At 37.4% G+C, this 25,743-nt stretch overlaps 2 protein-coding genes across 6 annotated transcripts; both read right to left on the bottom strand.

The window, feature by feature from the left end:
• Window positions 1-918: 918 nt before the first annotated feature.
• Abca3 (ATP binding cassette subfamily A member 3) lies at window positions 919-19,545 on the bottom strand. Of its 3 annotated transcripts, none has more exons than XM_089846741.1 (16): window positions 19,411-19,545; window positions 14,562-16,164; window positions 13,243-13,860; window positions 12,235-12,616; window positions 11,528-11,764; window positions 11,279-11,452; window positions 10,842-11,023; window positions 10,323-10,733; window positions 9,337-9,673; window positions 7,651-8,541; window positions 6,333-6,559; window positions 5,873-6,149; window positions 4,949-5,293; window positions 3,754-4,382; window positions 2,659-3,017; window positions 919-2,073 (listed from the first exon to the last, which is right to left on the bottom strand). In XM_089846741.1, the coding sequence occupies exons 3-16, from the start codon at window positions 13,723-13,725 to the stop codon at window positions 1,518-1,520; spliced, it is 5,490 nt and encodes a 1,829-aa protein (XP_089702867.1). In that variant the 5' UTR covers window positions 13,726-13,860; window positions 14,562-16,164; window positions 19,411-19,545; the 3' UTR covers window positions 919-1,517. The 3 variants fall into 3 exon arrangements, with proteins under 3 accessions (XP_089702867.1, XP_089702868.1, XP_089702866.1); XM_089846742.1 differs by having other exon boundaries at window positions 14,864-16,164; XM_089846740.1 differs by lacking the exons at window positions 14,562-16,164; window positions 19,411-19,545 and having other exon boundaries at window positions 13,243-14,111.
• On the bottom strand, window positions 16,716-25,671 carry LOC149653831 (casein kinase I-like). 3 transcript variants are annotated; one of them, XR_016370797.1, is made up of 7 exons: window positions 25,278-25,671; window positions 24,380-24,490; window positions 22,263-22,640; window positions 21,553-21,872; window positions 21,382-21,460; window positions 19,129-20,164; window positions 16,716-18,746 (listed from the first exon to the last, which is right to left on the bottom strand). XR_016370797.1 is itself a non-coding variant. In XM_089846751.1 (7 exons), the coding sequence occupies exons 1-7, from the start codon at window positions 25,351-25,353 to the stop codon at window positions 19,743-19,745; spliced, it is 1,296 nt and encodes a 431-aa protein (XP_089702877.1). In that variant the 5' UTR covers window positions 25,354-25,670; the 3' UTR covers window positions 16,716-19,742. The 3 variants fall into 3 exon arrangements, 2 of the variants coding, with proteins under 2 accessions (XP_089702877.1, XP_089702876.1); XM_089846751.1 differs by having other exon boundaries at window positions 16,716-19,882; window positions 19,973-20,164; window positions 25,278-25,670; XM_089846750.1 differs by having other exon boundaries at window positions 16,716-20,164.
• Window positions 25,672-25,743: the final 72 nt, after the last annotated feature.

The following is a 25,743-nucleotide window of genomic DNA, read 5'->3' as shown; positions in this document are numbered from 1 at the left end:
ACTCAGGGGAAACCTATGGGAAGAAACCCTGGAAAATCAGGGAAATACAAGGGGAAAAACTGAGGGAAATTGGTTTTCCAAAAGTTGTATGAACCCTGCTCACGTTAATACAATTAGTGTGAAACATGAACGATTAATTACATTATTATCAACCCCAAACTTATGAAACTTAACAGTGCGATAAATAATTTAAAATTATAACTAATAATTAGCAGATTACGGCATATAAATATAATATATATATAAAATTTTTATTTCCCGTACCATTTTATTGTAAATTTGATCTAAAATACGCTAGAAAGTAGAAATTTATTTGGTTTTTTTTTCCTTAGTTGTTGGATCAATTATAAAAATACTGATTTAATTCTTTGAAATCCTTTCAGGTTAGTTAGTTAGTTAGGTAAAGCGGGGAAATTAATCTTAACTATAATTAAATACTATAATAAAATGTAAGAAAAAAGCTATAATAAAATATATAAATTTAGGCCTACTATGTAACTTCTTGATCTAATCTTTCAATTGTTTTAAAAATATAATATAAATTAATTAATTAATTTTAAATCCGTTTTTTTATTAAAAATTTATTCTTTTTTAAATTATTTTGTTTTTTCCGATGCTATAAATATATAAGGCAATTTACTATAATTATTCGCGATATTATTTAACAGAATTATGGGCTTCTAAATATCGAGGGGCAAGTCACTATAAGTGTAGGAACAATTACTCGCTATAATAATTTTTACATAAAATTGCACCAGTAAAAAAAAACTGCGTGTGAAATCACACAAATCACAATTAAATTGCACTCAAATCACATGAATTCCTATTAAAAAATATCACGTGATCCTTTATAAAACATCCCCTTTAAAGGGACTGTAAAATAGCAGTAGGCATCGGCGGTTGGTTAAAAAAAAAATTGAAATACGTCAGAGGCACGTGACTGAACTTAGAAAGGAGGCGTGGTTTAAAGAAAAACTTAGTTCGTTTTAGTTCAAAAACTAGCACCACTTCGCTGCAAGTGCAATCTTGCGACAAACAAGAAAGAACTAGCTGTCCAGTAACACTAGAGTCTTTGGATCTTGGCGTCACGTGGTACATGTGACGTATTTCAAATAAGTATAGAGCTATTTAAGAGGGGGTAATGGCTACGTCACCAATGCTATTTACCCATAGAGAAAACCCTCATAAAATGGCCGCCCTACACTCAAAGGCAGGCCCAATTTTCGTAGCAGACGAAATTTTTCCCCCACTGAAATAGCTCTATACCCACCCATCCCGTGCTTTCTATACACAGTTTACATTCCCTTTAAGCAAGTCCACTGGAGTCTTTGGATCTTGGCGTCACGTGGTGCCTGTGACGTATTTCAAATAATTTTAACCCCTCCCCCCTTCATCCCATGCTTTCTTTACAGTTTACAGACCCTTTAAACAAACCAGGTGTAAAAATTAATTCGTCCCAGGACATCTAGATGACTTACCCCTTTAATCTTAAATTGTAAATTAGGGTCAATATTTCGTTAACTATCAGCTGTATGTCTTTGAGCTCGGGTAAAATTGAGAAAGACTTGCTCTAAGGACGTTTGACCAACTGAATAATTCTCTATATTTAACTGATCTTTGGCCTTTTCCATTGTATCGAACAATTGGGCCCAAGTATAAGACATATTCTTAATTTGATAATGTAACAAACCTTGATGGACGCTCTTCAAAACGCTCCCTTCGAACTTACTTTCGATAAATTCTTTGGCCGCTTCTACATTTTGCGCGAAAGACAGTTCACGACGCGTCGACGTGGTTGAACTACCAACTCGTGACCCACCCGACCCGGCCGATTCGGACTGATCCTCAACCGCAGCGTCAAAAGACTTAACAGAAACTAACTGAGCTTCTCCGTTTTCTAATGGGACAGGGGGGGCGGAATTCTGACTAGATATTGCGTATCGACCTATTTTGACTAAAAGCGTGAACCCTTGTCCGAATTTGTTTTTTAAATGTTGAGGACTTCCGAGGCAGCAAAGACGCCCATTGACCATAATGACTAGACGGTTACACAAAGCTTCGCATTCCTCCATACTTAAGTACAAATGAATTTACGAAACTTCAGTTTTGAAGCCATTGTCTAGTGTTCATCCAAAAAGGGGTGGGGCTAATTGTAGGACCTAAGTACAATGAGTGAGTGGGATGCGTGGTTCTATGGGACCATGGGAAACCATCAAATGTAACCCACAAGGGATGCACCCACTGCTAACACAATTAAGTTTTGGTTGAACATATTGGATTGGAGTGTTTTACCAATGACCCCTTAAAGGGCTCCTTCGGACCGTTAGACACATGGCCCCGCGGATTTCCGAGCCCCCCTACCTAACCAGAGGGAGGGAGTGAAAGAAGGGGGATATTAACAAGGAGGGAACTACTTAGGGGTCGGAAATCGGTGGGGCAAAGTGTTGAGGAAGATCGTCTATGAAGAGGGGATGGAAATCCTCGGGGCCATGTGTCTAAGGGTCCGAAGGAGCCCTTTAAACTTAATTAACATAAGAAACTAAGTGACAATGCTAATTAAATTACAACCATCCCACTCAAGTACTTCCGGTCCTTATTGCAATTACCACCCCCTTTCTGGAAGACCCCTGGATAATAAAAACACCATTGTGGTCTTACCTGTGAGAGGTTAAAACGACCGATCTTCCCATATGCACTATTTTAATGATGGCATCCCAAAGACACCTTCTGGCAACTGGGTCCATTCCCGTCGTGGGTTCGTCCAAAAATATAATGGGGGAATCTCCAATTAGGGCGATAGCCGTACTCAATTTTCGTTTATTGCCTCCGCTAAAGTCTTTGACTAATTTGCCCAGATGCATATCGAAGTACAGGAGTCGCCCCAAGAAGTTAATTTGTTCGTCTATTAAACGATGAGGAACTCCGCGCAAATTAGCAAACATTCTCAATGTCTCTCTACCCGTCATTTGATCAATTACGGCGTCGAATTGAGGACAGTACCCAATTCTCTGTTGAACCTGATTGAATAAAGTCCAATTTGGAAGAATTTGAGAGACACCGCGAGGTTCAGAGCGACTTTGCGACGTTTAGAGCGATTACGCGAGGTTTAGAGCGACTACGCGACGTTTAGAGCGATTACGCGAGGTTTAGAGCGACTACGCGAGGTTTAGAGCGATTACTCGAGGTTCAGAGCGATTACTCGAGGTTCAGAGCGATTACTCGAGGTTCAGAGCGATTACTCGAGGTTCAGAGCGATTACTCGAGGTTCAGAGCGATTACTCGAGGTTCAGAGCGATTACTCGAGGTTCAGAGCGACTACGCGAGGTTTAGAGCGACTACGCGAGGTTTAGAGCTAATCCACGCGGTTTAGAGCGACTACGCGAGGTTTAGAGCGACTACGCGAGGTTTAGAGCGACTACGCGAGGTTTAGAGCGACTACGCGAGGTTTAGAGCGACTACGCGAGGTTTAGAGCGACTACGCGAGGTTTAGAGCGACTACGCGAGGTTTAGAGCGACTACGCGAGGTTTAGAGCGACTACGCGAGGTTTAGAGCTAATCCACGAGGTTCTTTGCGACTTCGCGACGTTTAGAGCTAATCCACGAGGTTCTTTGCGACTTCGCGAGGTTTAGAGCTAATCCGCGAGGATCAGAGCTAGTTTGCGAGGTTTAGACCCATTCCCCGAGGTTCAGAGCTAGTCTGCGAGGTTCAGACCCATTCCACGAGGTTTAGAGTTACAAAAATTTACTACGTACCAATCTCAAATCAGTTTTAACGTTAAATCCATCCATATAGGCATTTCCGGACGTAATAACTTCGTCTCCGGTTAACATTTTGAAAGTGGTTGTTTTGCCAGCTCCATTGAGCCCCAGCAATCCAAAACACTCTCCTTTACGAATCCCTAAACATAGTCCATCAACGGCAACGAGAGAACCATAGACCTTGCAAAGATCCCTTATTATAATAGAGTCCGTCGATTGCAGTTGTCCAAGTGGATTATTCAAAATACGTGATCTTTCTTGCAAAACATCCTCATCTTCGGTTATAATTGGTTCAATTGATTCGTCAGTCACATGCCCCGGGGTCACGACCTCAGTTTGATTATTTCTGTAAGGTACGATGGCCGTTTCGGGTTGTGAACGATACGGTATCGTCTCCTGGTCATTAACAGCGACGCTACGACTCGGACTGGGCGTAATTTTTTTCGTGGTTCGTTGAAAAATGATGTAGCGTAGTTTCCGGAACAAATTTTGCTCGCAGGCGAACAGAAGTACGGTGTATAATACGGATTGAATGACCAGAAACGTTAATAGACGGCCAATTCCGGGAATGTCCCAACTCAAATAGTCTTCGCTCCAATTTAGACAGTTATCGCCGCATTTGTCTGAAGCGAAAATATTTTGGAGTTGTTAGGACTAAAATACGTGAAAAACAATTAAAATCGGTCGGTTTCACGCGAAAAACAATTAAAACTACTCGGTTTCACGCGAAAAACAATTAAAACTACTCGGTTTCACGCGAAAAACAATTAAAACTACTCGGTTTCACGCGAAAAACAATTAAAACTACTCGGTTTCACGCGAAAAACAATTAAAACTACTCGGTTTCACGCGAAAAACAATTAAAACTATTCGGTTTCACGCGAAAAACAATTAAAACTATTCTGTTTCACGCGAAAAACAATTAAAACTATTCTGTTTCACGCGAAAAACAATTAAAACTATTCTGTTTCACGCGAAAAACAATTAAAACTATTCGGTTTCACGCGAAAAACAATTAAAACTATTCGGTTTCACGCGAGAAACAATTAAAACTATTCGGTTTCACGCGAAAAACAATTAAAACCATTCGGTTTCGCGCGAAAAACAATTAAAAACTGATCGGTTTCACGCGAAAAACAATTGACAAGGTGATAAAAACAATTTTATAGAATAAAAATCGTACACTTACCTTTGCAACAACGTTTGACCATCTCACTGACGTTGCAAAAAGGTTGAACGAGCGAACAAATTTTGACGTATTCGTAATTTTGATAGAGATTGAACATGGCTCTACCCAAACAATAATGCGGAAGGAATGTTGTGAACAACCAATCCAAAATAACGGCGATGTGTTGGAGATTGAGAAGAGGAATTTCCAAAATGGTCACCGCCAATAGACACCCAATTCCGGCAACAATGTTAAAAAGGCAAAGTCTCGTGTACGCCGTCGACGGAACAGTGAAGAGAAACGACAGAGTGTAAATGAAAGGCAAACCGGCAAATCCGTACAGAACGAATAACAGAAATAAGCGAGCTAAAAGAATTAAATTAACATCAGCATTATTTTAGTTTTTGGTCGCCATTTTGTCAAGATGGCCGCCGATTTAAACCGAAATCTAAATAACTACGATATAAAGACCATTTACGCTAAATATTCACCTTAACTGATTCAAATTTAATTTACAGACGGTTAGAAGAAAATCAAAATTCAACACAAGCCGCTTGCGAATTTGGTTTCCTATTTAGGCCACCATTTTTTAAAATGGCGACGGATTTAAACAAAACTTAACACAAACATGCTATAGGATATAATCAACATTAGTATAAAATTTCACTGAAATCCGTTGAAAATTACGCGAGTTATGTCATAACAAAAATAACTATCGCGCACGGACTAAAAAAAATAAAATAATTCTCGCGAGTTTGAATTACATTTCCGGCCGCCATTTTTTAAAATGGCCACGGATTAAAACGAAAATTTACACAAAGATACTATACAATATAATTAACATTCCTATAAAATTTCACTCAAATCCGTTTAAAATTCCTCGAGTTATGACGTCACAAAGTAAACCCCAGCGCACAAAAATAAATAAAATAAATAAAAACTTACCCTGTTGCGCTGGAGCAATCAATGCTTCGGTTTGAAAGGCGAGAATAGCGCATTGAACCAAAATGCAAGGCAATATATAGTTGATAAAATCCCATAAGAAGGTCGTACACCAAAATATGATCAAATTAACGCCGCTGACTCGTTGCAAATGCTTCGATTTTGTTGAACGTTCTTTAACCAAAAATATAGAGAAACTTCCCATAAGAAATGCCAAAGCGAACATAAAATCCTGCGCCAATTGATAAGCTTCTGTCCCTTGGTTCTGTTGCTGTTCGGTCTAGAACATAATTTATACCTTTCGTTAAGTAAATACCATCATAAGTTTATAAGATATGTTCCCCATAAGTTATAAGTCTCTAGGTAGCATTACGAATTGTATAGGTAGTTGACGTCATACTTATGGAACGGAACGTATCTTATAAACTTATGGTAGGTATTAATTACGTAAAAAGCACCGTACTTTTTCGGAGATGGTTCTCGGTAAAGGATGGTTACTAACGACCATACTTCTTTTAGAATTATTGCCAAAATATTTCAATAAAACGTTGTATATCGCGGTTAATGTTACTCCAGGCGTATGATAAGCTTGGTTGTTAAAAAGGGCGGTGACGTTGAAGACGTTATCATTTTCGTTAAAATACGCCGCAATCATATTGTGCATATTGTAATACGGTAGATCTTTCACTCCTGTTCGCGCCGCCATTTTGGAAATTAACGAAATTAGGCTTAATTTTATAGAGTTATAAGCGATCAAAAATTAAAATCAGAACTTAATAACAATCCTAAATAACTATCGAAAATTTCAAGCTCTGTATATTCGAACCAGTTCGAACTTCGAACTCACACTCACAGGAAGTTAAGCCTTGTCAATTGACAAAGGCTTAATGAAATTAGGCTTAATATCGAACTTTAACTGCTAATGCTAAAATAAGCCTATAATCTTTAAAAATAGCAACCTAAATTTAAAACTGAAAACCGATCTTTTTTAGTTTTAAAACAAATCCTAACTTCAACTAATATATTTGAAATCTCAGAGGAAGTTAAGCCTTGCCATTTGACACAGGCTTAACAACGACCTTGAGCTAGCTCCTAAAAAGCTAAAATAGGCCTATAATCTTTAATTATAGACTTGAAAGCAATCAAATTTTTAAATTTAAACTGAAAATCAATCTTTCTTAGCTAGTATTCAAATCAAAAGTTACTTGTTCTTTGAAGTTAAGCCTTGCCATTTGACACAGGCTTAACATCGGCCTTGAACTTCTAAAACGTTAAAATAGGCCTATTATCTTTAATTATAGACTTGGAAACAACAAAAATTGTAAATTTAAACTGAAAATCAATCTTTCTTAGCTAGTATTCAAATCAAAAGTTACTTCCAAGTTTGAGGAAAAGAAATTAAGCCTTGTCACTTGACAAAGGCTTAACATCGACCTTGAGAGCTTGAACTCCTAAAATAGGCCTATAAACTTCAAACTTGGAAGTAACTCTTTTTGAAAGATTGTTTTTCAGTTTAAATTTAAAATTTTGATAGCTTTCAAGTTTGAAAAAATAGGGACTTAGCAATTCGGGCTTAACTCCGCCCCCAGCGCCATTATGGTATGTTTTTTTAATAGTATGAAAGCTATATAAGCCCCTCCTCCTGGTATGCTTTTTAGCACTAATGGAAGGTAGCCTGACGTTGCATGACGTAGTACTGCCAAGTCCCTATTAAGCCTTGTCACTTGACAAAGGCTTAACACAAACAAGTAGAACAGTGTACAAAAAACATTAATACGAACCTAGGTCAATCAGGTACTGAAATAAGGCCGTTATGGTCCCATTTCCGGCCACATTAAAAGGCGAATTCCTTGTCCCAGCGTACATCTCGTTAAAAATATCCCCCATTCGTTGTGACTGTTCACTATCCCCGACAGAATACGGTACTGTGGTACCATCAAACATATTCAAATCCAAAACCCTCTCCGGCGAATCCCCAGGTTTCGGTAACGTTTTCAATATAATTAAAGTAATTGTGATGAAAAGTACAGGTAAAACGAACTGCGACAAGGTAAGCAACCAATGCCGATAAGTATGAAGCATTCGTTTCTTCATTAACGATATAAATTGTTGCCGGAACAGAATAAACCCTCTATGACGTTTATAACTAACACCGCTAATATCTTGCAACGAACTATAAGACGACTTAGGTTCAGAGTTCAAACAAGCAGTTTGGGAACTAGACACTAATCCGCTACTATCTTCGCTAATTGGTCTATCGATGGTTAAAATACTGCTTTTAATGTCGTCACGTGTTTCAGTTAGATTATTCGCGCCCCCCGCGGTAGTGGCGTTGCCGCCGCCGCCATCTTTTTTTAATTTCGTCATGGCAGTTTGGGAATATTCCCCTACTCGAAGGAATACTTCCTCCATGGTTGTTATCGAAGCCCCGTAACTGTCAATCCCGAGGATTTCTTTCGAATCCTCCATGGCGTTAAATAAGGCGCTAAATTTACCGCTCGAGTCGTGTGGGAGACTAAATGATAATTCGGCACCAATATTTGATTCTAGTTCCGCGGATGGAATGTGTGCGTATATTAAATCCATGATTCCAGTTACGTCACAATCGGAGCCTTTTACTACCACTAAATGATAACCGGCGCCGTATTTTTTCTTTAGAAATAATGGCGAGCCTGTTTTATATCAAATAAAAGTACCAAAGGCTTAACGATCTTATTACAACTAAGGCTTAGCTACGTTACAAAGCAGTTAGGCCTAGAATTGAATTTGAACCTTAACTTTAGCCTACTTTTTATACTGCCTTTAACTCGAGCCTGTTTTACGTCAATTAGAAGTACAAAGGCTTAAGAAGTTGTTACAACTAAGGCTTAACTATGTTACAAAGTAGTTAGGCTTAGAATTGTCCTTGAACCTTAACTTTAGCCTACTTTTTATACTGCCTTTAACTCGAGCCTGTTTTACGTCAATTAGAAGTACAAAGGCTTAAGAAGTTGTTACAACTAAGGCTTAACTAAGTTACAAAGCAGTTAGGCTTAGAATTGAATTTGAACCTTAACTTCTAGCCTACTTTTTATACTGCCTTTAACTCGAGCCTGTTTTATATCAAATAAAAGTACAAAGGCTTAAAGAAGTTGTTACAACTAAGGCTTAGCTAAGTTACAAAGCAGTTAGGCTTAGAATTGTCCTTGAACCTTGACTTTAAGCCTACTTTTTATATTGAAACTATATTAATATATTTAGGCTTAAGTTTTCGATTCAAAACTAATTTTAAATGCTAAGCCTAAACCATTTTCGTATCCTTATAGCGCGCAGTTCAAAAATTAGACATAAGTAGGCTTAACATTAGTTTTTGGTTAACCTAATAATTCCTTTGCTCAAGAAAAGACTGGTAAACCTAACTCCGATATTTTTAATTTAGGCTTAAATTAGACTCAGTTTAGGCCTAAGTCAAAAACAAAAAAACTTACCACTGCACTGGACTTCACCGGCAGCCATTATAGCAATCCGATCTCCCAGAATATCGGCTTCTTCCATAAAATGTGTTGTCAATAAAATTGTCCTATCTTCCTTCTCGGATTGTAACAAATCCCAAGTTGATCTTCGCGCGGCGGGATCCATTCCGGAAGTTGGTTCATCTAACATAACAACTTGGGATCCTCCAACCAAAGCCATTCCGACAGATAACTTTCGTTTCATGCCACCGGAAAGATCTCGCGAAAAGGTTTTTCTCTTAGCTTCCAGACCCAAGGCTACGACCATTCGATTAACTTCGGATTCAATAAGATCCGGTAGATATCCTTTAAGCTAATCGACAAATAAAAGTTGGGGAAAAGAATTCTTATTCGAAACCAAGGCTTAAAAATGGTTGAAAGCCACGAGCGCAAAAAGCAAATTAACCGAAACCTCCAGTGTCGTCTGCAACATATGGTGCCGTGACTCCCGGGAGTCATCTTTCACTAAGCCTTTGCGAGCCTATTTTTATTCTAAATGAATGACAAATGGTGGTCAAAACCTCCAGTGTCGTCTGCAACATATGGTGCCGTGACTCCCGGGAGTTATCTTTCACTAAGCCTTTGCAAGCCTATTTTTATTCTAAATGAATGACAAATGGTGGTCAAAACCTCCAGTGTCGTCTGCAACATATGGTGCCGTGACTCCCGGGACTAATCTTTCACTAAGCCTTTGCGAGCCTATTTTTATTCTAAATGAATGACAAATGGTGGTCAAAACCTCCAGTGCCGTCTGCAAAATATGGTGCCGTGACTCCCGGGAGTTATCTTTCACTAAGCCTTTGCGAGCCTATTTTTATTCTAAATGAATAACAAATGGTGGTCAAAACCTCCAGTGTCGTCTGCAACATATGGTGCCGTGACTCCCGGGAGTTATCTATTCTCTAAGCCTTTGCAAGCCTATTTTTAATTCTAAATGAATGACAAAATGGTCAAGAACATACCTTGCAGAAGAAATATAGATGTTCTTCGACGGTAAGTTCATCAAATAGAACATCATGTTGGGGACATATTCCTAAACTACTATGAACACCTTCGATATCATCTTGAATATCATACCCGTTGATAATGGCAGTACCAAATGTGGGCGCGAATAATCCGGTCAACATGGAGATCGTTGTAGTTTTTCCGGCACCATTATGGCCCAAAAGCGCCGTAATTTGACTTTTGTACATATTTAAACTAATATTGTTAACGGCGACCTTGTTCTTAGCGTAAACTTTACCAAGGCCTAAAATTTGTATACCCGGTATTAAACCTACGGGTTCTTTTTCGCAAAATTGCGATTTTTCAGGGTCATTTTCCGAATCGTTTGATTGGTCAAAACTGGCGGTTGTTCCGCACCAATAAGACGGCTAGAAATTAGTTTAAAGTTGAGACTTAGCTTTCAAGTAACGCATAGCCCACTCGATCACGCGCGTGATCGACTGGGCTACGAGTAACGAAAGAAAACTATTACCAACCATAAATGGGAAATACCAAGGCTGCGGTACACCGAATTCACCGGGAAATACGGCTTCAATGTACCAAGCTAGTGTCATATATAGTACAGTGTCGAAAACTAGCATAGAAAAGACAATAAACATGGACAGAGAATCTTCGCGATTCGTGGTTTGCGTCCAATTATTGAAGTTAGCTCCCGCACCTTTCGAATGAATCAACATTATTCTCGATGCATCTGCCAAGGCTTAAAGCGATTCTTAACTGACAAATGAAGCGTCGTCTGCTTCAGAGTCGAAACCCCTATTTGTCAGTTAAAAAGCCAAGGCTTAAAGCGATTCTTAACTGACAAATGAAGCGTCGTCTGCTTCTGAGTCGAAAAATATAAACCTCTATTTGTCAGTTAAAAATGGCACCTTAAGCCTCGGGAATACCGGCCAAGGCAGCCCCTTATTCTTACCTGTTCCTTCCCACATGGAAATGACAATGGCGCCTAAAGCCAAGGCCGTATTACTTAGGAGACAAGATGCGATCTTTTCAATGTTACTTATCTCGTTATAGCGTGGAAATATGATAAAATAAGGCACAAACGCGAAAAAGAATAGGATTCCGGCACCAGCCGCCGCGGAATTTGCTTTAGAATTAGAAAAGAAAAAAAAGGCCAAGGCTTAAAGATAGGACTTGGCGTGGGTGGGGAGAAGATAGTTACCTTTAGAGAAGAAGACACTTATTAAAAAACAGAAGGCGATCGTGGATATCGTGTAGAGTAAAAGAAATATAAAAAGGAGGAAGGGATCTATTTTGTCCAAGACGCCCAAGTCGCCTTTAACTTTCACCGTCAAGACGATGGTCATAACAGCAACGCTGATTGACAAGAACATCAGGTATTTGATAAACCACGCCAACCAATGAAGCCAATTACTAAGGCCCATCATTTTCATTGATTCTGATAGTTAAAATTTAAAAAAAATGCTAAAATAATATTATCAAGGACTCCGACTAGCTAATACCAAGGCTTACGCTAAGCCTTGTCAACCGTGACATCGCGATTAACTGTTATCCAAAATAAACTACAGTTATTCAACTAACCTTTTAACTTAACATGATAGTTAAAATTTGTAAAATACTAAATGATATTTATCTATAATAATATTATCAAGGACTCCGACTAGCTAATACCAAGGCTTACGCTAAGCCTTGTCAACCGTGAAATTGCGATTAACGGTTATCCAAAATAAACTACAGTTATTCAACTAACCTTTTAACTTAACAAGATAGTTAAAATTTGTAAAATACTGAATGATATTTATCTATAATAATATTTTCTAGGACTCCGACTAGCTAATACCAAGGCTTACGCTAAGCCTTGTCAACCGTGAAATCGCGAATAACTGCCCGCCAAAATAAACTACGAACCTTTTAATCTACGTTCCTTTTCCAAAACGATATTCTTGACTATGTTCAAAGAAGGGTAGATGAAACTTAATAATAGCGCCAATGGAAAGAAAAACTGTAGTGCTATCAAGAAGTTATCGTCGTAATAAGGTGGATAGGGGTAACGTTGCATCCTTATATCCAACTCTGAATCATTATAACTTTGATTAAAACGCTCAACGATTGAAGCGGCTACGGCGTGTTGTAAGGTCAAAAAACCCTCGCTCAGATAGCCGGGATCTCCACCATTATAGGAATTTTTTTCGCGAGGTCCTAACCCTTGAAAAACTGGGAATACTAACTGCGTTTTCCAATTGGCTAATTGTTTCGTTTGACCCGCGCTTGTCGTTGATTTTAAACGAACCTTGGATTAAAATAATTAGAATTAAATAAAGCTTAATTTCCCTTACAAGGTGACTTTCCTCCTGAACTTCGAGTTAGACTTAGCGAAGGCTAGTGGGCTTAATTTATAAGTGTACTTATAAACCCCGCCTACAAATGCCGCTTCCCACCTTCGTGGGCGGGATTTTTTAAGTGTACTTATAAACACCGCCTACAAATGCCGCTTCCTACCTTCGTGGGCGGGATTTTTTAAGTGTACTTATAAACACCGCCTACAAATGCCGCTTCCTACCTTCGTGGGTGGGATTTATAAGTGTACTTATAAACACCGCCTACAAATGCCGCTTCCTACCTTCGTGGGTGGGATTTATAAATGTACTTATATAAATTCCGCCAATACATGCTTCCTAAGATCGTGGGCGGGGTTTTTAAGTATTAAACCCCGCCCGAAAATGCCGCTTCCTACCTTCGTGGGTGGGATTTGTAAATGTATATAACTCCGCCCATAAAGGCTTCCTACCTTCGTGGGCGGGATTTTCAAGTGTACTTATAAACCCCGCCCACAAAGGCCTCCTACCTAACTGGAGTTAGTAAGGAAAGTCACCTTGCATGGGGTTCCCGCGCTTTGCTTCAATTAAATTAAATTACTTTATAATAAATTTCTTCAGCAAACTCGGTTCTCTTGTACTCATTTGGAAAAACAATGGCTAAGGCTTTATAAATCGTATCATTACGAAATAACATTTGGTTTAACATAATTTCTTCGGTTTCGTAGCCAATCACGTGCGATTTTAACTTATCACCGACTTTAGACATAACTTCATTAACGTGAGTTTCGTTTGGCGCGTACGAAACGACTGGACGATCGGTTAGAAATAACGTTTGATAAACTTTGCTACCTTTTCGAATAAGTTGAGGTACGTCTTGAATAAATTGGTTATGTAACAACGGAAATGGTTTATAATACGTCGGCGCGCTTATATAATCCGAATCGACTCTAGTCCGAATCACCATGAGCAAAATAGAGAAGAGGGTCGGAACCCCTAATTCGAATAATGTCACCCAAGGATGCCGTTTTTGTAATACAAAGTTTTTCCATATTAAAAGCCAAAATTGTCGACATCGAGCCATGTTCGATGTTCGATAACGAAACGCGTAATACGTAAAGACTTTGTAGATCAATCGCTTAAAGGTGCATAGCGCTTTTAACGGAAATTTGAGTATCCTCTTGGTTTTTGATTTGAAAGAGCGGCGATGATAAGGATGCTGATAAGAAGCAAGAGGTTCGTAATGATAAGAATAACGAGGTAAACGTTGTGACATTTTTATTATTAACCTCGATTATGTAATTTAATTTAATTTAATGATAAAAATTTTGCACTACGCGCTATATTTATTAATTTAGCGATAAGATAGATTATTAAGCATTAATAACTAAAAAGGGAAATTCTTTCGTAACTATTTCATACCACATGTCGTACTCTGTTAAATGAGCGGAGGAACTGAAGAGAATAAGCTCGCTTCATAATCATATTCAACATCTAATCCTCCTTGTACCTTGAGGTTATGACGTGGATAGTGTTTTTTTGAGTAATTACTAATAACGTGGCATTCAAACATCTACAAATCTACTTATTAACTTTGCCCCTACAGATTAATTGCTGCCATTAATCTTACAACCACACGTCCTTGCGCGTACTAACTGATGTACTACAGTACAGTTAATTGTAAACTTCCTCTTCTACCACAACTCATAAACAAAAAACTACAGGTGGTATGACTGTAGAGTAATGGCACCTCCCTGCCTTTGGCTACGTTACGCTCTATAAGAAATTAACATGGAGTGCCACTACTCTATGGAGTGAGTTGATAAAAATCACAGCGAGTTTTTTGATTTACGTTAAATATTGACATTTGTATAGTAAAACATAAAATAACTAAGGATTAATTGAATAACACATACTAACCTCGGGTTTAATATTATTAAGGTGCAAGTAAAATAAATTTTATTAAAAAATATTACATTAATAACGAAAAATAATTGGGATAATTAATAAATAATCAAGCGATAATTTGAAATATCAAGGCGGTACATTGACATTCACGCCCCCTTTACAGGTACAAGAAGCTTCCCTGGCAAGCAGTTTAGTTTAGCAGCAAACGAAACAATATTACGATTACGAAGCCAAGGCTTAAGGATTCCTGATTGTTATCTAATTTCATATAATCTTACGTAATTTTCTATGCGTTTTAATAAAATTCCGCTTACTTTTCATCCATTTTAATACAATTTCGAGGCCATTAATAACTTAAATTATTTAATTTTACCTGTAAAATTTAACGAAATTAATTTAAACTCGGTGTTTGTGTCATAATCATAAAAACAACGAAACGTATCCCATGATTTTATTGACTCTCGTGACGTTAGATATGACGTAAGATGTCAATAACCATGTGAGACTTACGATTGGCTTATGATTAAACAGAGCCAATATCGACCGAGTAAATAGAATTTTATTGACTGCTCGGTGTTCAACATTTAATATTAATACTACCTTCGAATTTGCCCTAGTTTTTACTCGGTGTATAATAACTCTGCTTAAGCCAAGGCTTCCTGAAAGAGATTTATCTGCGCAAAAAAACGTTATCTGGAAGCTTAAAATTAATTTATTTACAAAGAAAATGGAACATAACAGATATCTTCGGTAGATAATTCCAGAAATAAATTTGACTTTTTACAAAAACATGTAAAACTTGCCTAAATAATAATTTCACTATAACATAACCCGTCAAAATGGCCACTTTATACAACCTTACCGGTATAATAGCGCGGGAAAAAGGGGCGTTCCGTAGAGCTCGCTGGAACGCCCCTTCCACGCCCAAATACATCTTAACACAGTTCAAAAAATGACCTAAGCAAATCTCTTTAATTTTTGTCCTATTTCCAAACATTGTTTTACCTTTTAATTGATGCTTGTTAGGGTAAAACTTTATAATTAGTATAATTTTAACTACAAAAAATTAATATTAGATTTTAAGGCGGCAATATCTTTGTCACTCTTTCGTTTAACCAAAAAAAAAACTTAATAATTATACAATTGAACTCAAAACGCAACGCGCAAAAATAAAATTTTAGTATTTTACACACAAAAATTGTTTTTGTTGACGTTTTTATGTATAAAAACTTGACCTAAAATTTCAGTCAACATTATTTAAATAATTGTCACGATTATAAAATGTTCCTCGATCGATATATTGTCCCATATTGTCACAAATAATATTTCAACGTTGTACATAAAATATTAAAAAACAAAGTAATATTATTTTCGCAACAGTAGACGCGAAATATTTTTACGCTATTTACAAAAGGGGCGTTCCCTACGGTTACCCGGGAACACCCCCTTGACACGCCCACAGTTCAAAAATGTTCAGATATTTCTAGAGATTTTGAAATATAGTTTTTTTAGATAAAACTTTATCAAATTAATTATAAATTATGTTGCTCTCTACGGCTAGATGTATTTTCCAAAGGGTTTAACGCGATGGCGTTTCGTCTAGTTTGCAACGAACCTGAAATTAACCCCAAAAAGAAAGATAATTTTTAAAAAATATAATTATAATTATAATTAAAGTAAATATTTCTAATAAATATTCGGGCTGCTGTTATAAGGTGTTGTTATTAGATTAGCATTCAATAGAAAGAAAAATGGGTTAGAAAGCATTGCGTGCTAGGATGTTCGTTTAGTCTAATTAAACCTAGAAAGAATACTATAATTAAACTAAATGGAATTAAAATTGGGTAAACAATTAATACTTTAACTTACCCAATTAAAACTTGTTAAATAAATATAAGATAAATTAAATAAAGTAACTAAACTTTAAATTAGTTTTTTTATACACATTTTTGCCGCTGTTTATTTATTTTTTTTTTTGTTTGTTGGTTGGTTTTATTTGTTTGTTTGTTTGTTATTTTGATGAATTTTTTTGGTCTTGAAGTCCCAACGAGTATACAAATATCAGCACAAATAAATTTCACAGTTATGTTTGTTTGTTTGTTTGTTTGTTTAGCGGGTGGGGGTAAATAAATTCACTTTTTTTTTATAAACACCAATTAATGGTCCTTTGTTTTTTTTTAGGTTTAGCCGATTAAACTAAGGGAGATAATTTTCAATAATATTTACAATAATTATCTTAATTGTTTTTAATCACGATGGCGCAAAATCGTTTATTAATTTCCGCGATAAAAATTAAAATTAAATAAAAAATATTAAAATTATAATATTTTATTTTTTAAATAACCGGTCGTTAATCCCCCAGTTAATTAATTAATTAAATTTAATTTCCGACATCATCGATCGCGTCTTAATCAATTATATTTAAGTTTACCATTAGTTCAATTATGGCAGGTTTTTCTAAAGTCTTAATTAATTGTTTTTGATCCCGATGTAGAATTTACCGAACTTGAAATTCTCTCAGTGAAAAAAAAAAAAAAAAAAAATTAAAATATTACACGTTAATTAATTAATTAAATTGGCTTAATTGTTATTTAAAGTTGTTTCCGAAACATTTTCCAAGGCACCCAACAGCAATCAATCTATGATATTAAAAATTATAAATGTTTGGGGAGGGGAGAGAATATTTATTTCTTTATTAATTAATTAATTAGGTTTAATTAATTAATTAAATAATTAATTCGCTATATCTCTTTTCTTCATTTAATTTCCTTCAAAAGCTAAGAGTGTATTAATTAATTAATTAGTTTTTTTCTTTAATTATAATTAAATAAAAATAATAAAAATTAACCGCACTTTTTTATATTCACACGTATTGTTTATTTTATTTTACTTTATTTTTATTCCTTCCAAAAATAATTCAAAATACGATAGATTAGTTCAATTCAATTCAATTCCTTTTATGATCACGTGACGAAGAAGAACACGTGACGTGACGACGTGATGAATTCTCCAAAAAAAAAAAAAAAACGTTTTGTGAACTCAAAACTCCGTGTGTGTGAAGATTAGTTTTTCGCCCCCATGTTTGTTTGTTTGTTTATTTATTTATTTATTTATTAAATACACTAGTAGAAGAAGAAGACACGTTTCATTTATTTATTTTTTGAGATTTAATTATCACCTATAAACTATAGACAAAACTAATTTCGCCGTAGAAAACTTAGAATTTATATTTTTTATTTTTTAGTTCAGTTCAGTTCAATTCTGTTCAATTCTGTTCGTTTCAATTCCCAACTTGTATCGAAACTCGTCAATAAAAATAATAATAATAATAAAAAAAAGAATTCTTTCACTCATTGTTTGTTTGTTTTTCCTTTTTACACAAAAACCCTTTTGTGGGTTTTATTTGTTTTTTTTTCCGAAGCCTATTTTCCTTTTTGGTTTTTTTTTACAAAGTTTTTTTTTTTCCTTTTCTTTACCGAAACTAATTTGTTTATTTCTTTTTTCAAATATTTAAATGTTTATTTAAGTTTATCCCTAAATATTTTCAGTGTTAGGCGCGAAGAGAGAAAAAAAGATTTATATTATTTACAAAGCGCTGCCATTGGATAGCGAAAGTAGTAGAACCAGAACAGTAAGCATAAAATTAAAAACCAAGTTAGGGTTTTAGGGTTTAGGAACATACATAAGTGTTAATTAAAACATATCTGAGTTTTGTTTTATACAAAAACGTTTGATGTGACAACTTTTCAACTAAATTCCCTAAAATTTCACTCCGAGATGGTATAAATCTGCTTATTTTAGCTAAGCCTCGGCCTAATACTAACCTCGCATCATATACTGACTCAGCACTTCTGAATGATTAAACAAGGAAACTAAAAAACTAACAGTTGTTTCTCTGATGATAAAAAACGTGTGAAATTTTCACCAAAATTTGCTTAAAATATTACTCCAAGATGGCGGATTTCCTTAGTGTGTTAAGCCTTGGTTTAAAACTAACCCTAACCTCGGATAGAATGAGTATGACTCAGCATTAAATCCAAGGAAAGAAAGATAGCCGCCATTTTGCGGAGTTTAATCAACCAAATACGCGCAAACAGTTGATTTAGGTCAAATTAGGCTTAGATATCATTAGGCCTAAATCAATCAAGAATGTAAAAATAGTTGATTTAGGTCAAATTAGGCTTAGATATCTTAGGCCTAAATCAATAAAGAATGTACAACTTGTTGATTTAGGTGAAATTAGGCTTAGATATCATTAGGCCTAAATCAATCAAGAATGTACAACTACTTGATTTAGGTCAAATTAGGCTTAGATATCATTAGGCCTAAACCAATCAAGAATGTACAACTAGTTGATTTAGGTCAAATTAGGCTTAGATATCATTAGGCCTAAACCAATCAAGAATGTACAACTAGTTGATTTAGGTCAAATTAGGCTTAGATATCATTAGGCCTAAATCAATCAAGAATGTAAAACTAGTTGATTTAGGCCAAATTAGGCTTAGATATCATTAGGCCTAAATCAATCAAGAATCTAAAAATAGTTGATTTATGTCAAATTAGGCTTAGTATCTTAGGCCTTGGCTTCAAAATAAGCCGATTTCGCTCATATAAACCAATTTGTAGGATGCTTTTTATTGAATTTCCTCTTGAATCAATGACAAAACGTTTTAGATCAAATTAGGCTTAGTTCTCATTAAGCCTTGGCTTAAAAATAAGCTGATTTCGTCCATACTAATTTGAAGGACGGTTTTTTTTATAATAATTTCTTTTAATTCAATGAAAATACGTTTTTGTATACACAATGAAGTTGAAAAAAAGGGGGGGGGGGGAAATTAGTAGAAATAGGGAAGGAAATTACCTATTTTTATTAGTCTTAGCGAGTGTGAGAGTTTGTTGTTCTGAGCGTTGTTTGTTTAGACAACAGCTTTAGGAAAAACGGAGGTGGTCTCCTTAAAAAACCAAAAACTAACTAAAAAATGGTTGGGGGGGGGGGTAATATTTACAAAGGAAAGGAGCTGGTTGGTTGGTTGGGTATTAACTAAAGACTAGTCGGTTGGTTACTAAGAAAGGGATAAATTATAATAAACTGCTGGCGATCTTTTTTTAGAATATTTTAACGGCACGGAAAGGAAAATAATAATAATAATAAAAAAAATTATTATTCTAATTAAAGGTAGTAGGGCTTCTTAATCATCTCGGTACAGCTTCCTGTATTCTTAAGGACGATCGTGTCTGGGACCTGAGTGTGACTCCCGGCGGTATGTTCCCTCCACCCGGCACGCCTCCCACCACACCAGCGGAGGCGGAGTTATTGGCGGTGGACGAAGCAACTGCGGGGAAAGGGGCAGCGGCCGCTGCAGCCATCAAAGCGGCCGATCTACCACCCGCGCCAGAGTAACTCATTGAGACGGAGGACCTACCTCCAGTGGCGCCACCTATCACGCCGCCCGGTACGCTTGGCCCGGCTGACGAGGAAGTTCCCGCGTCTTGGATTCCTCTAAGTCGACTAATGCTGGCCGCTGTGGCGCTGGTCGGGGCTGTCGTCGGCATGAATTGGGACAACGCGTTGCCACCTCTGGCTCCCGCCGCTCCAGGATTGACTCCAGCTACCCCTAATGAAAGGTTTCCCCATAGGGTAAATCAAAATTTCGTCCCCCCGTTTGTCGGTCGGTCGGGTATATTTAAAGGTTCGCCCCCGTCTGTCGGTCGGGTAATTTAAAGGTTCGCCCCCGTCTGTCGGTCGGGTAAATTTAAAGGTTCGTCCCCCCGTTTGTCGGTCGGTCGGTCGGGTAAATTTAAAGGTTCGTCCCCCCGTTTGTCGGTCGGTCGGTCGGGTAAATTTAAAGGTACGTCCCCCCATCGGTCGGTCGGTCAAATTTAAAGGTTCGTCCCCCCGTCGGTTAGTCGGTCGGGTAAGTTTAAAGGTTCGTCCCCCCGTCGGTTAGTCGGTCGGGTAAATTTAAAGGTTCGTCCCCCCGTCGGTTAGTCGGTCGGGTAAATTTAAAGGTTCGACCCCCCCGTCGGTCGGTCGGTCGGGTAAATTTAAAGGTACGTCCCCCCGTCGGTCGGTCGGTCGGGTAAATTTAAAGGTACGTCCCCCCGTCGGTCGGTCGGTCGGGTAAATTTAAAGGTACGTCCCCCCGTCGGTCGGTCGGTCGGGTAAATTTAAAGGTACGTCCCCCCGTCGGTCGGTCGGTCGGGTAAATTTAAAGGTACGTCCCCCCGTCGGTCGGGTAAATTTAAAGGTACGTCCCCCCGTCGGTCGGTCGGTCGGGTAAATTTAAAGGTACGTCCCCCCGTCGGTCGGTCGGTCGGTCGGGTAAATTTAAAGGTACGTCCCCCCGTCGGTCTGTCGGGTAAATTTAAATGTTCGTCCCCCCCGTCAGTCGGGTAAATTTAGAGGTTCGTCCCCCCCGTCAGTCGGGTAAATTTAAAGGTTGGTCCCCCCGTCAGTCGGGTAAATTTAAAGGTTGGTCCCCCCGTCAGTCGGTCGGGTAAATTTAAAGGTTGGTCCCCCCCGTCAGTCGGTCGGGTAAATTTAAAGGTTGGTCCCCCCCGTCAGTCGGTCGGGTAAATTTAAAGGTTGGTCCCCCCCGTCAGTCGGTCGGGTAAATTTAAAGGTTGGTCCCCCCCGTCAGTCGGTCGGGTAAATTTAAAGGTTGGTCCCCCCCGTCAGTCGGTCGGGTAAATTTAAAGGTTGGTCCCCCCCGTCAGTCGGTCGGGTAAATTTAAAGGTTGGTCCCCCCCGTCAGTCGGTCGGGTAAATTTAAAGGTTGGTCCCCCCCCCGTCGGTCGGTCGGGTAAATTTATAGGTCATCTAAGACTTTACCTGTTGGAACCCCTCGAGCTTCATCCATCGTCTGAGGTTGATCCTGGTCTTGAGAGGATGCCTGGTTGCGATTACCTCCCTTTTTTGAATCAAAACACGGGACAACCAAAGGTTAATTCAACTCGCGTGACCAGGGAACTTCTCGGGTTTATTTCTTAAGTCGTTACTTACAAATTTCAGCATATTCCAGTCAAAAACGTAATCGTAGGTGAAGCCTTGTCTATGGAAAAGATTCCTGAGCAGCTGCCTCAAATAGGAATAGTCTGGTTTCTCGTCAAATCTCAGGGAACGGCAGTAATTTAAATAGGTGGCGAACTCGGAAGGAAAACCCCTGCAAAGTTCTTCGATGGGGGTGGACATTTTCTTATCGCTAATTCGCTCGTACTTTTGCCGTTTCGTGGCCGCCCTAAGGCCCTGCCAGGGTAAACTACCCCTATTGAAGTACATTAGGACGTAGCCGAGAGACTCCAAATCGTCTCGACGACTTTGTTCTAAAAACAACCCCGTAAAACTATCAACAGAGCGACAACTACTAGTCAATTAGCCTTATTCCTGATCAGCGCCATCTACCCATAGCGGTGACTTTGAGAACTACTGTAAGCGGCAAGCCAATCAGATGTCGCGAAAATCTGGTGACGTCATTTTTGGTAAGACCCGAGAGTGCCAGTCAGTGACGTCACCAGATTTTAGCGACATCTGATTGGCTTGCCGCTTACAGTAGTTCTCAAAGTCGCCGCTATGGGTAGGTGGCGCTGATCAGGAATAAGGCTAATTCAACTCGGTGACGAATTTTTAAGACGAACTACTAAAAATGTGTCACTAAGGTATACGTTAGGGTCACGGGGGACAGTTGTAGAATAAAGAAATAAAAAGGACTTTACCAATTCCTAAGTGAGTGTTGATGGAGGCGTATCGTGCGGTTCCCGTCAAGTTTTTGTTTTCCCTGTAGGGTATGTGCTGATGGCTACGCGTATCTCGATATTTTTTGGCTAAACCAAAGTCTATGATGTAAACGAGATTTCCTTTTTTGCCCAGTCCCATCAAAAAATTATCGGGTTTAATATCCCGATGAATAAAGTTCTTGCTGTGAATGTACTCTATGCGACTAATCAATTGATCGGCCAATAACAAGACCGTTTTCAAGGAAAATTTTCGAGTACAAAAATTGAAGAGATCTTCCAAACTAGGACCTAACAGTTCCATCACCATCACATTGTAATCCCCTTCCGAACCGCACCATTTTATCGAGGGAATTCCCACTAAAACAGTTGGTTTTTTTTTGTTTGTTGGCAATGTTTAATGAATTAAAAAAAGTGGGGATTTGGGATGTTAAGATCACGTCTAATTTCAGGGCTGCTACAAAATACGCGAAATAAACCTATTTTATCAGCGCGTTAAAGCATTTTTTTTTTCTGGATTTCTCGATGATAAAAATTCAGTGGAAATGCTTGTTAAACTACCATTTCCTAGAATCCTTTCTTTTAATGAAGACAGAAGACAAATATCTGCATGACGTAATTTAATTTTACAATGAAAGAAATAGCTTCCTCTCATCATGAAGAACATTCTCGCCTATTTTATAACTGATTCCTCGCATCATAAAGAACATTTTCGCCTATTTTATAATAGATTCCTCGCATCATGAAGAACATTTTCGCCTATTTTATAATGGATTCCTCTCACCACAAACAACACTTTCGCCTATTTTATAATGGATACCTCTATTCACAAACAACACTTTCGCCTATTTTATAATGGATACCTCTATTCACAAACAACATTTTCGCCTATTTGGTAATGGATTCTTCTTATCACAAACAACACTTTCGCCTATTTTATAATGGATACCTCTATTCACAAACAACATTTTCGCCTATTTGGTAATGGATTCTTCTTATCACAAACCACATTTCCGCCCATTTGGTAATGGATGCCTCTCATCATAAAGAACATTTTAGCCTATTTTATAATGGAAACCTCTCACCACAAACATTTTCGCCTATTTTTTAATAGATTCCTCTCAACACAAACAACATTTTCGCCTATTTTTCAATGGATTCCTCTCAACATAAACAACATTTTCGCCTATTTTATAATGGATTCCCGTCATCACACACAACATTTTCGCCTATTTTTCAATGGATTCCTCTCAACATAAACAACATTTTCGCCTATTTTATAATGGATTCCCGTCATCACACACAACATTTTCGCCTATTTTTCAATGGATTCCTCTCAACATAAACAACATTTTCGCCTATTTTTCAATGGATTCCTCTTATCACAAACAACATTCTAACTTATTTTTTAATGGGTCCCTTAACACAAACAACACTTTCGTCTATTTTATAATGTGTTCCTCTCATCACAAACAACATTTTAGCCTATTTTTTAATGGATTCCTCTAATCACAAACAACATTTTAGCCTATTTTTTAATGGATTCCTCTAATCACAAACAACATTTTAGCCTACTTTTTAATGGATTCCTCTAATCACAAACAACATTTTCGCCTATTTGGTAATGGATTCCTCTCATCATAAAGAACATTTTCACCTATTTTATAATGGATTCCTTTCATCACAAACAACATTTTAGCCTATTTTTCAATGGATTCCTCTCAAAACAAACAACATTTTCGCCTATTTTTTAATGAATTCCTCGGTCCCATAACACAAACAACATTTTCGCCTATTTTTTAATGGATTTCACACATATTATCTTCCAGATATTTCATTTGTGGAAACAACATGAACTTTCACTTTCCTAAACTTTCTCTAACACTTTCAAAATTAAATAAAACCCCTCTTCAAGACCCCTAGTATCTTTGAACCTCTTGGAATAAATACTATTTACAGAACAGACAAAGAAAGCTCTGATGAGTCATGATATCAAATTTGGCCATGTTTCACAAACTTTTAACGCGATTATCACAACCTAAATATTGTAGCAACCCCCAAATATTGACAATACACTTTAAGAAACATTTTTTTTTTACCTCCGCCTTGCATCATTTTGTAGAATTTGCTTTCTATGTGAAGCTGAGGATGCTTTGTCTTTATACATTCTAATTTAATAGCTACTTCTTCCCCGGTTACGATATTTGTACCTTAGGGATGAAATACCTTTTGTTAAATACCGCAATACCCCATCAATTTAATTAAATCATAACCCAAACTACAGTTCAGTTCAGTTCAGTAACATTTAAAACCAATTATTCATTCAATGTTTAAACCTACACGTAATAAATACTTGACAATATCTGCCATTCATTAAATAAATATTTATATATTTCTATTGAATGGCGGTCTTTTTTCATCTAGATTAACGTGATACCCGTAAATAGGTTTATAATATTAAAACCCACAAGAGTTCCTCATCATCACACCCAAACTGATTTACATAACAAAGGAACCCCCAGGTTTGGCTTAGTAACGTGTATTGTATAATACACTTGCTAATGGAAATATGGATGGTAACCCCAAATAGGAGAAATACATTTATGGGGAAAAATTAACTGAGGAAATTGGTAATTTTCGTGTTAATGACCCCCTTTTACCCCTATGAGGCACACCAACTCAGAGAGTGTGACTCTCACGATCTGAGCAAACATTAAATGGATTTGAAATTATGTAAAACCTAACTCAGTAACCATTGATGTATTTTGTGGGAACTAGGGATAAGGTTACGTAATTTTAATTAAGGAAATTACGTTTACTATGATTTTAATTCACGCTTCATTTCCCCCTTGTGTAATTTTGGGTTCACCCTTGGCGTTCTAGGCCGTAAGAAAGGGGGCCAATGGTAACGTAAGAATGATATAAAAATCCATCCAAGGATGCGTTCCGTACCTAACATAGGCCTAAGGTTTAAATGATAATAAATATACTTCTTACCTAAATATATATCACCGAAGGAACCACTTCCTATTTTTCGTCCGAGTCTGTATTTGTTACCAACCCGTAGCTCCATTCCTGGATTAATTAGGTTGATAATTTAACGAGGGTTTAATTTAATGTTGAATATTTTAAAGCGTAGTATCGGCTGGCGCCATTACGATTTTTGGGGGGTTGAGAAAACTTTTTCCGCACACAATGACGGGTTGGTCCCGTTTACGCGATGATTTTTCACGGTAAATAATTATTAATCACGAACTAATTAAGCCTTAATCGAGTAAAGGAATATTTTAATTACGCGATAAAAAAGGATTTAGGCGATTATGATTCGATTCGAGGAAGGATCTCCTCGATTTAAAAGTCTTACTCGCGACCATTTTTTCGGGTCTCGCAACAGAAAATTTCCTTTGACATAAACTGCGCTTGCGCGAGATTGCTTTTCCCTATAGGCTCTTCACGATAGATG

This window comes from Phalangium opilio, unplaced genomic scaffold, assembly GCF_054372755.1.
Source record: "Phalangium opilio isolate 3A_F unplaced genomic scaffold, DU_Popi_V2 ptg000081l_1, whole genome shotgun sequence".
Taxonomy (NCBI): domain Eukaryota; kingdom Metazoa; phylum Arthropoda; class Arachnida; order Opiliones; family Phalangiidae; genus Phalangium; species Phalangium opilio.
This window is presented reverse-complemented; position numbering and strand designations above follow the sequence as displayed.